The 12,709-nt window shown below is 32.2% G+C and overlaps 1 protein-coding gene across 6 annotated transcripts in view; it reads left to right on the plus strand.

The window, feature by feature from the left end:
- The window catches only part of ICE2 (interactor of little elongation complex ELL subunit 2), a 47,994-nt gene that overhangs the window by 11,998 nt on the left and 23,287 nt on the right, over positions 1-12,709 (plus strand). For all 6 annotated transcript variants that reach the window (XM_023532542.1, XM_011363392.2, XM_023532544.1 and 3 more), the window contains 4 exons: positions 9,202-9,339; positions 9,928-10,044; positions 10,211-10,370; positions 11,345-11,526. In XM_023532542.1, the coding sequence (XP_023388310.1) occupies positions 9,202-9,339; positions 9,928-10,044; positions 10,211-10,370; positions 11,345-11,526 (597 nt within the window). The remainder of the gene's footprint in view (positions 1-9,201; positions 9,340-9,927; positions 10,045-10,210; positions 10,371-11,344; positions 11,527-12,709) is intronic.

Below are 12,709 nucleotides of genomic sequence, written 5' to 3' on the forward strand. Positions count from 1 at the left end.
AGGCCTTTGGCTGTTCCCTTCTTTCTGGCAAGCTGTTCCTCAGATATCTACATGGATTAGTTCCTTGATTCCTTTAAGTCTCCCTCTGTTCAGGTGCCAACTATCAATGAGGATGTTTCTAATTACCTCCCCCAAGAGATAGCATCACCCTCAATATTTCTTTTACAGTTTTTTTGTTTGTATGTTTACTGTCTTTCTCCACGATGCCTATAAGTAACACTGTTTCGTACACTACAGTGTTCCCAGTGATTAGAATAATGCCTGGTATACAGTAAGTGCTCAAGTGATCAATATAATTATTTAAGTTGATATAAAAATGCTTTTTAACAGAGTACATTATTTGGTAGCTAACAATCAGCATTGTCTTTTTAAAGCCAGATTGATGTGCAGCACATTTTCTCTAATTTATATTTTACATTCCACCCCAAAGATTCACTGGTATTTTTCTAATTTTTTTTACTATTTTAAAATTTTAATTTTATGTTATGAAATGTAATGTACCTATGGAAAAGCATATAGAACAACTGTATACAACTTAACAAAGAACACCTATGTAATTCTCTTCCAAGTCAAGAAATAAAACATTACCAATAATCCAGAAACCCCCTTTGTATCTTTCCTAGATAATAACATTCTCCTTCCTTAAAGAGATAATCACTATTACATGCTTTTTTTTTTTTCTGGTAGTTCTTTGATTTCTCTATTGCCTGTTTTTGAATTTTATTTGAGTAGAATTCTTTTGTTCTTTTATGTGAACAGAACTTTTCCTTTCAGTATTATGTTTGTGAGATTCATATGGATGTGTGTAGTTCATTCATTTTCATTTCTGTACATTATGAATAAACTAATTTATTCTGTTGATCAAAATTTGGCTTGTTTCAATTTTCAAGCTATTCAAAGCAATGCCCCATGAAAATTCTCATACTTGTTTCTTGGTGCACACAGCCACACATTTTTACTGGGTATATATATACACCTAGGAATGGAATTGTTAGGTCATAGAGTATGCATATCTTCGTCAACTGTAGTATACAATGTCAAACTGTTTTCCAAAGTAGTAGTACAACTTACATTTCATCCATTCCATTTGAGAGTCTTGTTGCTCCATGTCCTCAACATTGATACTTACAGTCACTTTAGTTTTAACCTATCTAGAGGATATGGTGGTATACATAATACGACTGTATCTTTTCATGGGCATATTGCTCATTTCTTGTGAATCGACTGTTCAGGTTTGCCCTTTATTCTGGATTTTCCATCTTACTGATATGTGCGAATTCTTTCTATATTCTAAATACAAAAATTTTATGGGTTACATATGTTGGAAGTTTTTTCTTTTATTTGATAAAAGTTTCTTTTAATTTACAAGTTCCCCCTCTATAAATTTTATCTTTTCTAGAACCTGAATCATTTAACTATACAAATTTAATTAATATAATGTTTCGTGTCTGGCTTCTCTCATTCAGCATTTTTTTTGAAATTCGTCCACATTGATGAAAGTAACCATACTTTGTTCCTTTTTTATTCCTTTTTGTTTTATTGTATGCTTATACCAAAACTGGTTTATAAATTCATCTGTTGATGGTCATTTGTGTCATTTCTATTTGGGGATAATTATGAATAAAACCACCATGAACATTCTTGTACAGATTTTTTTGGGGACATGTTTTAATTTTTCTTGGGTAAATAGACATAAAATTTCTCAATCTTATGGCAAATGTAGTTAAGTTTTATTAGAAACTGCCAAACTGTTTTTTATAGTAAGTTTACCATTTTATATTCTCACCAGCAATGAGTTCCACTTGCTCTACCCTTTTACTAGCACTTAGTATTATTGTTAATCTTTTTAAATTTTATTCAACCCATAATGGTTTTAATTTCTGTTTTCCTGATGAGCAATGCTTGAACATCTTTGGATCTGCTCTGTATATATTCTTATGTGAAATGTCTGTCAAAATTTTTTTGCTGATTTTATTGGTTTATATTTCGGAGTTTTGAAAGTTCTTTATATAGTCTGAATACAAGTCTGTTATGTGTAGTTTACTCCCAGTTTATGACACACTTTTTAATTTTTTAAACCGCATTTCAAAAAACAATTTTAATGAAGTTTAATGTTTCAAATGTTTTATAGTTGGTGCTTTTATGTGTTCTAGCATGGAAATATTTGCTGACCCCAAGTGATTTTCATCTGGGGTCACTTTTACTTTACCCCTGCTGTGCCAGTCCCTCTCCACCCCACACTCAGGAGACTTTATCAATGTATGGAGACATTTTTGGTTGTCACAACTGACAGAATGTTACTGGTACTTACTGGCTAGACGCCATTGGTACTACTAAACATCCTACAGTGCACAGGACATCTCCCACAGCAAAGAATCATCTATCTCAAATTGTCAGTAGTGCTTCTGTAGAAAAACCTTGATTTAGAGATTTTATGATTTTAACTTTTACGTGAATGCCCATGTTCAAGTTAATTTTTTGTACAAATGTGAGGTTTGAATCAAAATTCATTTTCCTTCATATGGATATCTAATGTTCTAGCATAGTGATTTTCAACTAAGAGTAATTTTGCCTACCAATGGACATTTGGTAATGTCTGGAGACATTTTTGGTTCCCACAGCTGAGGAGGGAGTGTTTGTGGCATCTAGTGGGTAGAGCCAAGGACGTTGTTAAGTATTCTGCAACATACAGGACAGCCCCCACCACAAAGAATTATCTGGTCAATAATGTCAATATTGAGAAACTGCTTAGCACTATTGATTGAGAAAGCTATTTTCTCCCTTATTGAATTACCTTGTTACCATCGATATGTGAGTCAATTTCCTGACTCAATTCTGTTGCATTGTTCAAAAATCTGACTATGCCAATACCACTTAGTCTCGTAGGAAGTTTTGAAACCCTGTAGTGGAAGCAACTTTGCTCTTTTTTTTTTTTTTTTTTTTATTGTTTTGGCTCTTGTAGGTTCTTTGCATTTCCATATAAATTTTGGAATCAGCTTGTCAATTTCTACAAAAAAGAAAACAGGTTTTTAGTTTGGATTGCTTTGAATCTATAGAACTTGTAGTTTACAAATATCTCCTAAAATAGTGTTTAGCTAGATTGCGTTTCTTTTTTAAAAAAATCTGACCATCTTTTTTGTCTTTTAATTAGAAAGTTTTGTCGTTTATATTTATTATGATAAATTGAGATATATGGACTTGTTTGTGGTTTCTATTTGTCTTTTTCTAAATTTCTTTAACTTCTTTAAGGGCATTGACTTCCCCCTCCCCCATTAAACTACATGAGACCGTAGAGCATTTGACTCATCACATCCCTCCTGACTGATATTGTTGTTTTAATGCTGTCTCTTTAAAAAAAAAAAAAAAAACCTGCCTACATTATTATTTTATATGGACAATGTTTGTTTTAATTTATAAATTTTGAAAATTTTTTTTGTCTTTCTGTTTTTTTCCCAAATCTACATTCTAAGATCCTCTTCATTATTTCTAAAATGCTATATGTGCTAGATGGCCCTTTGATGAACGTCTGTTGGTGATCAGCGATCTCTTTTGTTTATCTGGAAACATTTTTATTTTGTTTTCATTCTAGCAAGATAATTTTATGCTACACATAATTCTAAATTGACAGTTTGTTTTATGTCTCAACGTTTGAAGATATAATTCTTTTTCTGGCTCTTGTTATTGCTATTAAAAAGTATGTCGTCTATTTAATTGTTATATCTTTTAAGGAACTGCCTTTTCTCTCTGACCACTCTTTATTTTTGGTGTTTTATAGTTGGATTACAATGTGCTTGCTTCTTTTTTTTTTTTTTAATCCTACTTGATTCATTGTATTTCTTATATCTGTGAATTCATATTCTTCATCAGTTGTAGAAAATTCTGAGCCACTTTCAAATATTGCTTCTCCTTCATTTTCTCAACTCTGGGATTCCCAAATTTCCTAAGTTAGACCTCAGTCTGTCTTCAAGTTTCTCTTTTATTGTGGTAAAATATACATAATGTAAAATTTACAATTTAGACCATTTTTAAGTACAGTTCAATGGCATTAAATATTTTCGCACTGTTGCAAGTATATTTTCACCATCCATATCCAGAACTTTTTCATCTCTCCAAAGTGAAACTCTAAACCCATTAAGTAATAATTCATCATTCTCCCTTCCTCAGCCCCGGGGGACCACCATTCTACTTTCTATCTCTCTGAATTTAACCATCCTTTTTGTCTTTTAATTAGAAAGGTTTGTTGTTTATATTTATTATGATAATTGAGGTATATGGACTTGTTTGTGGTTTCTATTTGTCTTTTTCTAAATTTGTTTAACTTCTTTTAAGGGCATTGACTTTTTTTTTCATGTTTAGCAATCTTTAATTCAAATATGAAAGTTCAGTACAAGCTATTTGTAGGGCTTGGGACTTATTCTTTTAAAAACGAGAATGGAAGAATGCAACAATAGTTGTCCTTTCGCAATTGGCTTATTACATTTAACACAAAGTTCAACCATTATTATTATGTAGTGTGTATCAGAATTACCTTCTCAACCGTAAAAGATCCCGTATAGCCACGTCAATCTTGAGAAAGAAGAACAAAGTTAGAGATATAACACTACCTGATATCAAACTATACTCCAAGCCTATGGTAATCAAAACAGCACGGTACTGGCATAAAAACAGACACATAGATCAATGAAACAGAATAGAGAGCCCAGAAATAAATCCACGCCAATATGGTCATTTAATCTATGACAAAGGAGGCAAGAATATACAATGGATTAAGAGGGTCTTCAGCAAATGGTGTTGGGAAAACTGGATGGATACATGCAAAAAAATAAAACTGGACCACCTTCTTATACCACATACAAGAATAAACTTAAAATAGATTAAAGACTTAAATGTAAGACCAGAAATCATAAAACTTCTGAAGAAAACGTAGGCAGTAAACTCTTATACTGCTATTAGTAATTTCTTTCTAATACATCTCAAAGAAGGGAAACAAAAGAAAATAAATGAGACTACATCAAACTAAAAAGTTTTTGCACAGCAAAGGAAACCATCAACTGCAGTGAACATAGGGATATGTAGATCTTAACGAATTTATCCAAAGAAAACCAAAACGCTAATTCGTAAAGATCTATGTTCACTGCAGCACTGTTCACAATAGCCAAGATATGGAAGCAACCTAAGTGCCCAGCAATAGACAATTGGATAAAAAAGTTATGGTACATCTATACAATGGAATAGTCCTCAGCCATAAAATGAAATCTTACCTTTTATAACAATATAGATGAACCTAGAGGGTATTAGAGAAAGATAAATACCATATGATTTCACTTATATGCAGAATCTAAGGAAAAAAAGAAACAAACTAAACAAAAACAGACTCATACAACTTACATATACAGGTAACAAACTTGGTGATTGCCAGAGGGGAACGTAGTTGGGGGCTGGTGAAAAGGTGAAGGAATGAAGAAGTACAAGTTAGTAGTTACAGAACAGTCATGAGGATATAGAATACAGCATACGGAATATAGTCAGTATTGTAATGGCTGTAGTGCCAGATGGGTATAGAGTAACTGAAGGGATCACTTCATAAATTATATAAATGTCTAGCCATTGTATTGTATAGCTGAAACTAATATAAAATTTTTTTTTAAATCATATAGGAAATAGCAGATGTCCATTTTGACCTATTCACCAGGTTTGGAAAGTTAAGTAATAGGAGATAAGACTGGAAAGTTTGACCGAAGCCAAATTGTGGTGGGTCATAGATGTCAAGTCCTGTTCTTACTATAGGCACTTCTGCCTCCTGTGTGCAAATAAATAGTCCACCCTGTGAAATGGAATGACTTTAAGAACAGCTATAAAGCTGACTTTCTTTTTAGAATGTTTTATTTCATAAGAAAAGCAAATCTTTATTACATCTCCTGGTTTTTACTTTTCCTCAAGAGGAAACGGTGGCCATGGTCATAACTTTCAGCTGCCTGGACCACCAATGCATAAATAAGCCAGGTGACAAACAAAACATTAACCTTTAAGCTACATACTGTGATCTTTTAAAAATGAAAATGTGCTTGGAAACTGAAGAAAGTAAGTCTAATCTTCTCTTATCAGTAAATCAATAAATGAAATACAAAAAGAATTACCCTCTCTTTTTAAATTTACTTTTAATACACATAACAAAATTTATCTTCTTAACCATTTTTAAATGTGAAGTTCAGTAGTATTAAGTACATTCATATTGTTGTACAGCCAATCTCCAGAACTCATCTTGCAAAAAAACTCATCCTGAAATTTTATACTCATTTCTGAACTGTTTCTACTCAACACTTCTGACACCAAATATGTGAGTTTTCTTTCACTCACACAAACCAGTTCTCCAGCTCTCCAGACATTAAGCCTAGGATGCCCATTACCCCCTCCTCTGGCTCAATTTGTTAGACTGGCTCACAGACTCATGAAAGTGCTTTACTTCATTTATTATAAAGGATACAACTCAGGAACAGCCAGATGAAAGATGCTAGGACAAGGCATGCCCTCTCCAGGCATACCACCCTTCTAGCACCTCTGTGGTGCACCAACCAGGAAAATCTCTGAATGCCATTGTTTAGGGAGTTTTGTTGATGCTTTATTTTGTTGACGTGGTTGATTAAATCTTTGGCTATTGGCAATTAACTCAATATTCAGCCCCCTTCCCTCCCTGGAGGTCAGAAAGTGGAGCTAAAATTTCCAACCATCTCATCATGCCTTGGTTGTTCTGGCAACCATCTCCCCTCCTAAAGATAACTAGGGGCCACTGGTCATCTCATTAATATACAAAAGATCACTCAAGAGATTCCAGGGGTTTTAGGAGGTGTGTGTCAGGAACCAGGAACAAAAACCAAATATATATTTTTTTATTGTAACACCCATTAAAACCAAATGTATATTTTTTATTGTAATACCAACTGATGGGAGGGGGGAGTTATTCAACCACCCTACTTTCTGTCTCTGAATTTGTCTACTCTAGGTATATAAGTGAAATCATATTGTATTTGTCTTTTTGTGACTGGCTTATTTTACTTAGCATATTTTCAAGATTTATCTACTTTATAGTATGTGTCTGAATTTCCTCCACTTTTAAGGCTGAATAAATATTCCAGTGTATGCAGATGGGCATTTTCTTTATCCATCAAACGTGGTGTACAAATACCTGGAGATTTGTACAAATACTTGGTCAAATCTCCACTTTTCAAGGTTTAATTGTAGGAGTCTTGTGTTCAGTTCCCTCTCTGATTTCAGAACTGGTTGAGGCATTTGCCCTCAAGCTACCTCACCTTTCATGGGTTTTCTTACTGTTCACTGCTCCTGTTTCTCCTCACTCTAGGTATTTGGGCTTTATATATTAATTTATGGTCTTGGAGATTCTCCTTGCCCAGCAATGTATAAGAATTGTTGTAATTTATCCAGGATCTAGTGTTATTTGGATGAGTGCTCCTCAAAGTACTTATTCTATCCTACTGCCAGACATAATATCTGTTAAATTTTCAAGTTTCAAATACATATGATACCATTTTCTTTTTTTCTTCCCCCCCACAAAAAAAAATTTAGGGAGCTTACTCATTTTTACCTTTCTTTGTAATGATAGATCTATATTGTGTCCATGAATGTGTTTTTGGTCTATTTAACTTCCAAGATATTTCTGTTGTTAAATAACATTGAGGAAGTGGATGATGGCTAACAGCCTGAATCTTAGCCTTGTTCCCTCTTAGCTGTTTTTCAAAGACAAATTATTAGTTAAAAACCTTTTCTATTAAATATACCAAATAATGATCCCTTAGTTGCTTAATACCTACCAGTTGTGAAATACTTTAATAATATATATCTGAATATAGGTATGAAAATGTCTTAGATTTTCCTTTGACCCTCTCTCGCCATAATTACTGAAGCAAAATTCAGTTATAAGCACTGTAACTGAGCAGAGTTTTACCAAGAAAGATGTGCCAGTAAATCTCTAACCAGAATAGTCTCTGTCATATAGTTCTTATATATTACTTTCCTTTTCACGCTTAGATTCTTGCAATAACTGCCATAGGGCAGGAATGTCAGGGATGAAAGTTAACTTTATAAATGAATAAAGATATTAGGCTGAAGTGAGCTCGCAGTTAACCAGGGTGTCTGAAAACAGTACTTTTCCATGTTAAACCACATCTGTATTAATTGCAAGTAATATCCTGAATTAAAACTTAAGAGCAGTATTAAAAAGCATGAACAGGGAGGGAAAATGTGAAAGATAGCTGGGAGTGAGGATTAAAGAAGCCAAGAAGAAAATAATGAAACTATAGATGAAAAGACATACTGTAGTAAAGTTATTGATTTGTAACGACACATTTTATAAATGTCTGAAGGGATAAGGGACATAGGTATAGTGTAAAGATAGGCTTATTGCTAAAAGCCTTTGTGATGTAAAATATATTCCAAAAGTTTCAGATTAGATTCTTTGACAAGAAGAAAAAATACTTAGAAGATAATATCTGTGTTTTTAAAATTATAACCTCCCACTTACCCCCACCCAAAACTGCTGTGCTTCTTTGAGTTATTTACATGTTATCACCAGTGGCATATTCTCCTTGGGTAACGCTGTGAATTTTCCTTCCTTCCTGATTATATTTCCTAGTGAGTTATTAATATTTTGAAGCAGTTTGGAGAGAAGAGAAATACTCCATATTTGAATTAGTTACAACATTTCTCATTTATTTTTTAGATTGTAGATTAGAATGACCCTTCAAATAACTATTTTGTTAATGCCTTGCACTCGGATATCTTTTTAGGATATTAAACTTATTTATTTCTAACCATTCATGTAACTGCTTTTATTGCAGTAAAGTGTGTTGAAATTTCCATGTAACTTTACTTCCTTGACAGTTCTGAAATAGCATAGAAAATATGATGTGTCTTCTCTGTTTAATTTTAAATTTTAATATGATTGCTAATTTTAGTATTATTAAATATCAGTATTTTACAAAATTAGGTTAAAAAGAGTTGTTATGAAAAGTAAGAGAGTTAATCAAATAAGGCATATATATATAATATGCCTGGATTGTTAGAAGTTTAATGAAATAAGGTTAATATTTGAAATGAATGATTATAGTCACATATAACTAAATTATTTTTATTGCATTATTAGAGAAGTACAATACATATGAATTTTTCTTGGTTTTTATTTCCTAGAAAATTTTAAGAACTTGCATTGACCAAGTGAAAAAGTATCCAGAATTCTATACTCTCCATGAAGTCACCAGTTTAATGGGATTCTTTCCATTCAGAATAGAGATGGGATTAAAATTAGAAAAAACTCTTCTTGCACTGGTAAAGTTTACCATATGAAAGTATATACTTATTTTTGTCTAGAACGTTATCTATTTCATAGAGACAATATTTACGTGTAAATTTTGAACAATAATGAGATAACTTTTAAAATATGCAATGCAAATGTGTCCCTCTTTATTTTATGGCTACCAATACTTGATTTTTTTAAAAAAATGTCACTACCAACTTTATTTCTTAATTTCCATCTTTCTTAATCTTTCTGAATACAAGCAAGAAACTCCCCCCTTTTTTAAGGGATTTTACTTGCAATTGTATTGGAAGGAAGTGTGCATAGAGAAGATATTTTAGAGATCCTACTATACGCTGTGATGATTTGTACCACAAAAAATGAAAAGTTAGAATTTAAAGTTGCAGGGAATATTCCACAGCACCCTGGTGTTGGACCCTTTTTAAATAATATGTATGTCAGCCATCAAGCAAAAAGATGAATATCTTAAGATGGCTCTAAATTTGACATTTGCATTTAGTAGTATGAAAAACTTTAAAAAGTTTCATGTAACAAAAGGATACTTAGAGAAAAAATACATCAATATTTTAACAATAAAACATTTCTTTTTTCTTATGTAGGGAAGTGTAAAATATGTGAAAACAGTATTTCCCTCAATGCCTGCAAAGTTGCAACTCTCCAAAGATAGCATATCTACCATTGAGACACTGGAACAAACAACTGCAGCTATGCATTATGTAAGTAGGAAGGTGGTTTGGGATCTTCCTAAGTAATCTTCTGCACCTCATAAAATACACATAATATGATTGTTCTAAAATCCCTTTCCTGAATTTCTCTCTTTTTGTTTATTAAAGAAATTTCCAATAAGTATAATCAAGTAACAAGTTATATGTTGTTTTTCAGGATATTAGTAAAGATCCAAATGCAGAGAAGCTTGTTTCCAGATATCACCCTCAAATAATTCTAACTAGTCAATCATTATTTGCCTTATTAAATAATCATGGACCAGACTACAAGGAACAGTGGGAAATTCCAGTGTGTATTAAAGTAATACCTGTTGCAGGTTTGTGATTTGCCATGTCAGTTAATGCTTTTAACAGAGGAGTTGAAATGGTTCTATTTCAGCTGTCTAAACATAGGCGGTCATTTATCAAATACAGAAATCTGAGTTTTGATTTATGGAGGATGTAAGTTTGACATTTACATTCAGTATAACTTTTAAATATGTAATGCTACTGTGGAATTGACACTTATAAGTAAATGAGCTATTAGATCTGTAGAACGTATACTCATGTTTGGGGCAGTGAGAGGTAGAGAAATAATTATGATTTAGGGTGGCCAAAAATACATGAAATGGTGAGGTTCTGTCTTTCAATGAAATTAAAGGAATGCAATACTTTATTAGACAACCTCACATGGGTGAGTTTCCAGGACTCATTTACTTGTCCATTATTGGAATTCAGAATTAAAATAGGTCTATTCTTAGCATAAGATAGTCTCACTGTTGACAGTAAAATTAATATTTGCATGTAAATTTCTCTGTACAAAAGGTTACTCCCCTTATATTTTGGTTCATATGTAATAATATTTTCATGTCTTCTGGAATTATTATATGTAACAACATTAGTATATGAAGAACTATATCTAATGAAGCACAACTGCAAATTAGAGTAAAATGTTACATATTCTCTGTGGTAAAAATTTCATCACTTTTCGAAAATGTAACCCTGTAAGAACTGAGTAACAATGATAGTAAAAGTATAACAATAAAAAGTAGAAAATCTTTTTTTAAAATATTAGAAAGAGAATTTTTTTTTTTTTTGGCCAGATTCTCTTGCCCTTTAGATCTCTAAGGGACTTGAAACACTTTCCAATTCAAGGGTGGCAAATGTACTGGACTTGTGCTACTGCTTTTCTATCCTATGTCTTTGTTTAGTGATCCTTTTGTCATATACCGTTTTTTTGTTTTTTTGGCCTTGTTTTGTTTTTTTGTATAACTGCTAGAAACTAATCACCCCCTTCTGTTTCTGTTTTAAGGTTCAAAACCAGTTAAAGTAATTTATGTTAATTCACCACTTCCACAAAAGAAAATGACAATGAGAGAGAGAAATCAAATCTTCCATGAAGTTCCTTTAAAATTCATGATGTCCAAAAATACAGCTGTTCCAGTCTCTGCAGTGTTTATGGACAAACCAGAAGATTATATATCTGAAATGGATGTATGTAATGCTTTTCTTTTTTTCTTAAGAGAATGTATTTGTTTATTCTCTTGAAGCCTAAAGTTTTATTGCAAGTCTCTAAATTTAGTAGTTAAAAATCTAGGCTTTAGATTGAAACTTAAAATTGAACTCCAGGTCAAGCTAGACTTTAGGCAACTAATTAAACTTCCTTCAGCTTGAGTTTTTTCTCTTTTTGTAAAAGAAAGGTAATAATACCTACTTCACAAGTTTGATGTAAGCATTAAGTTTGATATTATATGTAAAATGCTGAGCATAGTCATTGGTATGTATGTACTAAAAACTCAGTCATTGATGGTGGTAATTGTGGTGGTGGTTTTATTTAATTGGTCTCATTCACATTTAAGAATTCGTAAGTATGAAAAGGAACAGATGGATTTGATTGGTACAAAATATATTTGGCCAGATTGTTAATCTTTTTCAGTGGACTTAGCTTTGTGACCTTAAGCAAGCCACATAATCTCTCTGTGTCTGGTTTGCTCATCTGTAAAATGAGTATCATGATATTACCTCGTAGGATTCTTTGGAATTAAATGAGTTAATACATGTAGAGTATTTAGAATAATGCTTAGCATTATTATTTTGTGTATTGAGAAATATTTTTCCACGTTTATGAAAGTAAGACATTCTGTTTATACAAAACTTTCTCATTTATTCCACAAATATTTATTGAACAGATACTATTCTATGCACTGAGGGTGCAGTGCTGAATAAAAATAGTCTCTTTTCTCTTGGAGCTTAGATTAGTGGCAGAGGGCACCGATAGTTAACAAAACAATAGCAAAAAAAGCAGGTAGTAATAAAGGCTATGCAGAAAAATAGAGTAGGTTAAGGGGAAAGAGATGGGAATGAGACTTAGTTTCATGGTCAAGAGGCTTTTCTATAGACAGGAAATACAAGCAGAGACTTGAATAAAGTGAGAGAGCAAACAAAGTTAATAAAATAGAAAAAACATTTTTCTTATTAATGCCTAAGAGCTCATATTATTTTAAGGATATTGGCCTTTTGTCTTTTATATGTTTATGTTTTTCTCTGCCATTTGCCTTTTAATATTTTTATAGTGTATAGATTGTAGAGCACTTTCAACTTTTTCTTTTTTTACATTTTTAAATCTACCTAAAACTTGTATTAATGTGAGGCGAATGTCAGAAAGTAACAAGTGTTA

This window comes from Pteropus vampyrus, unplaced genomic scaffold (genome assembly GCF_000151845.1).
Source record: "Pteropus vampyrus isolate Shadow unplaced genomic scaffold, Pvam_2.0 Scaffold85, whole genome shotgun sequence".
Classification (NCBI taxonomy): domain Eukaryota; kingdom Metazoa; phylum Chordata; class Mammalia; order Chiroptera; family Pteropodidae; genus Pteropus; species Pteropus vampyrus.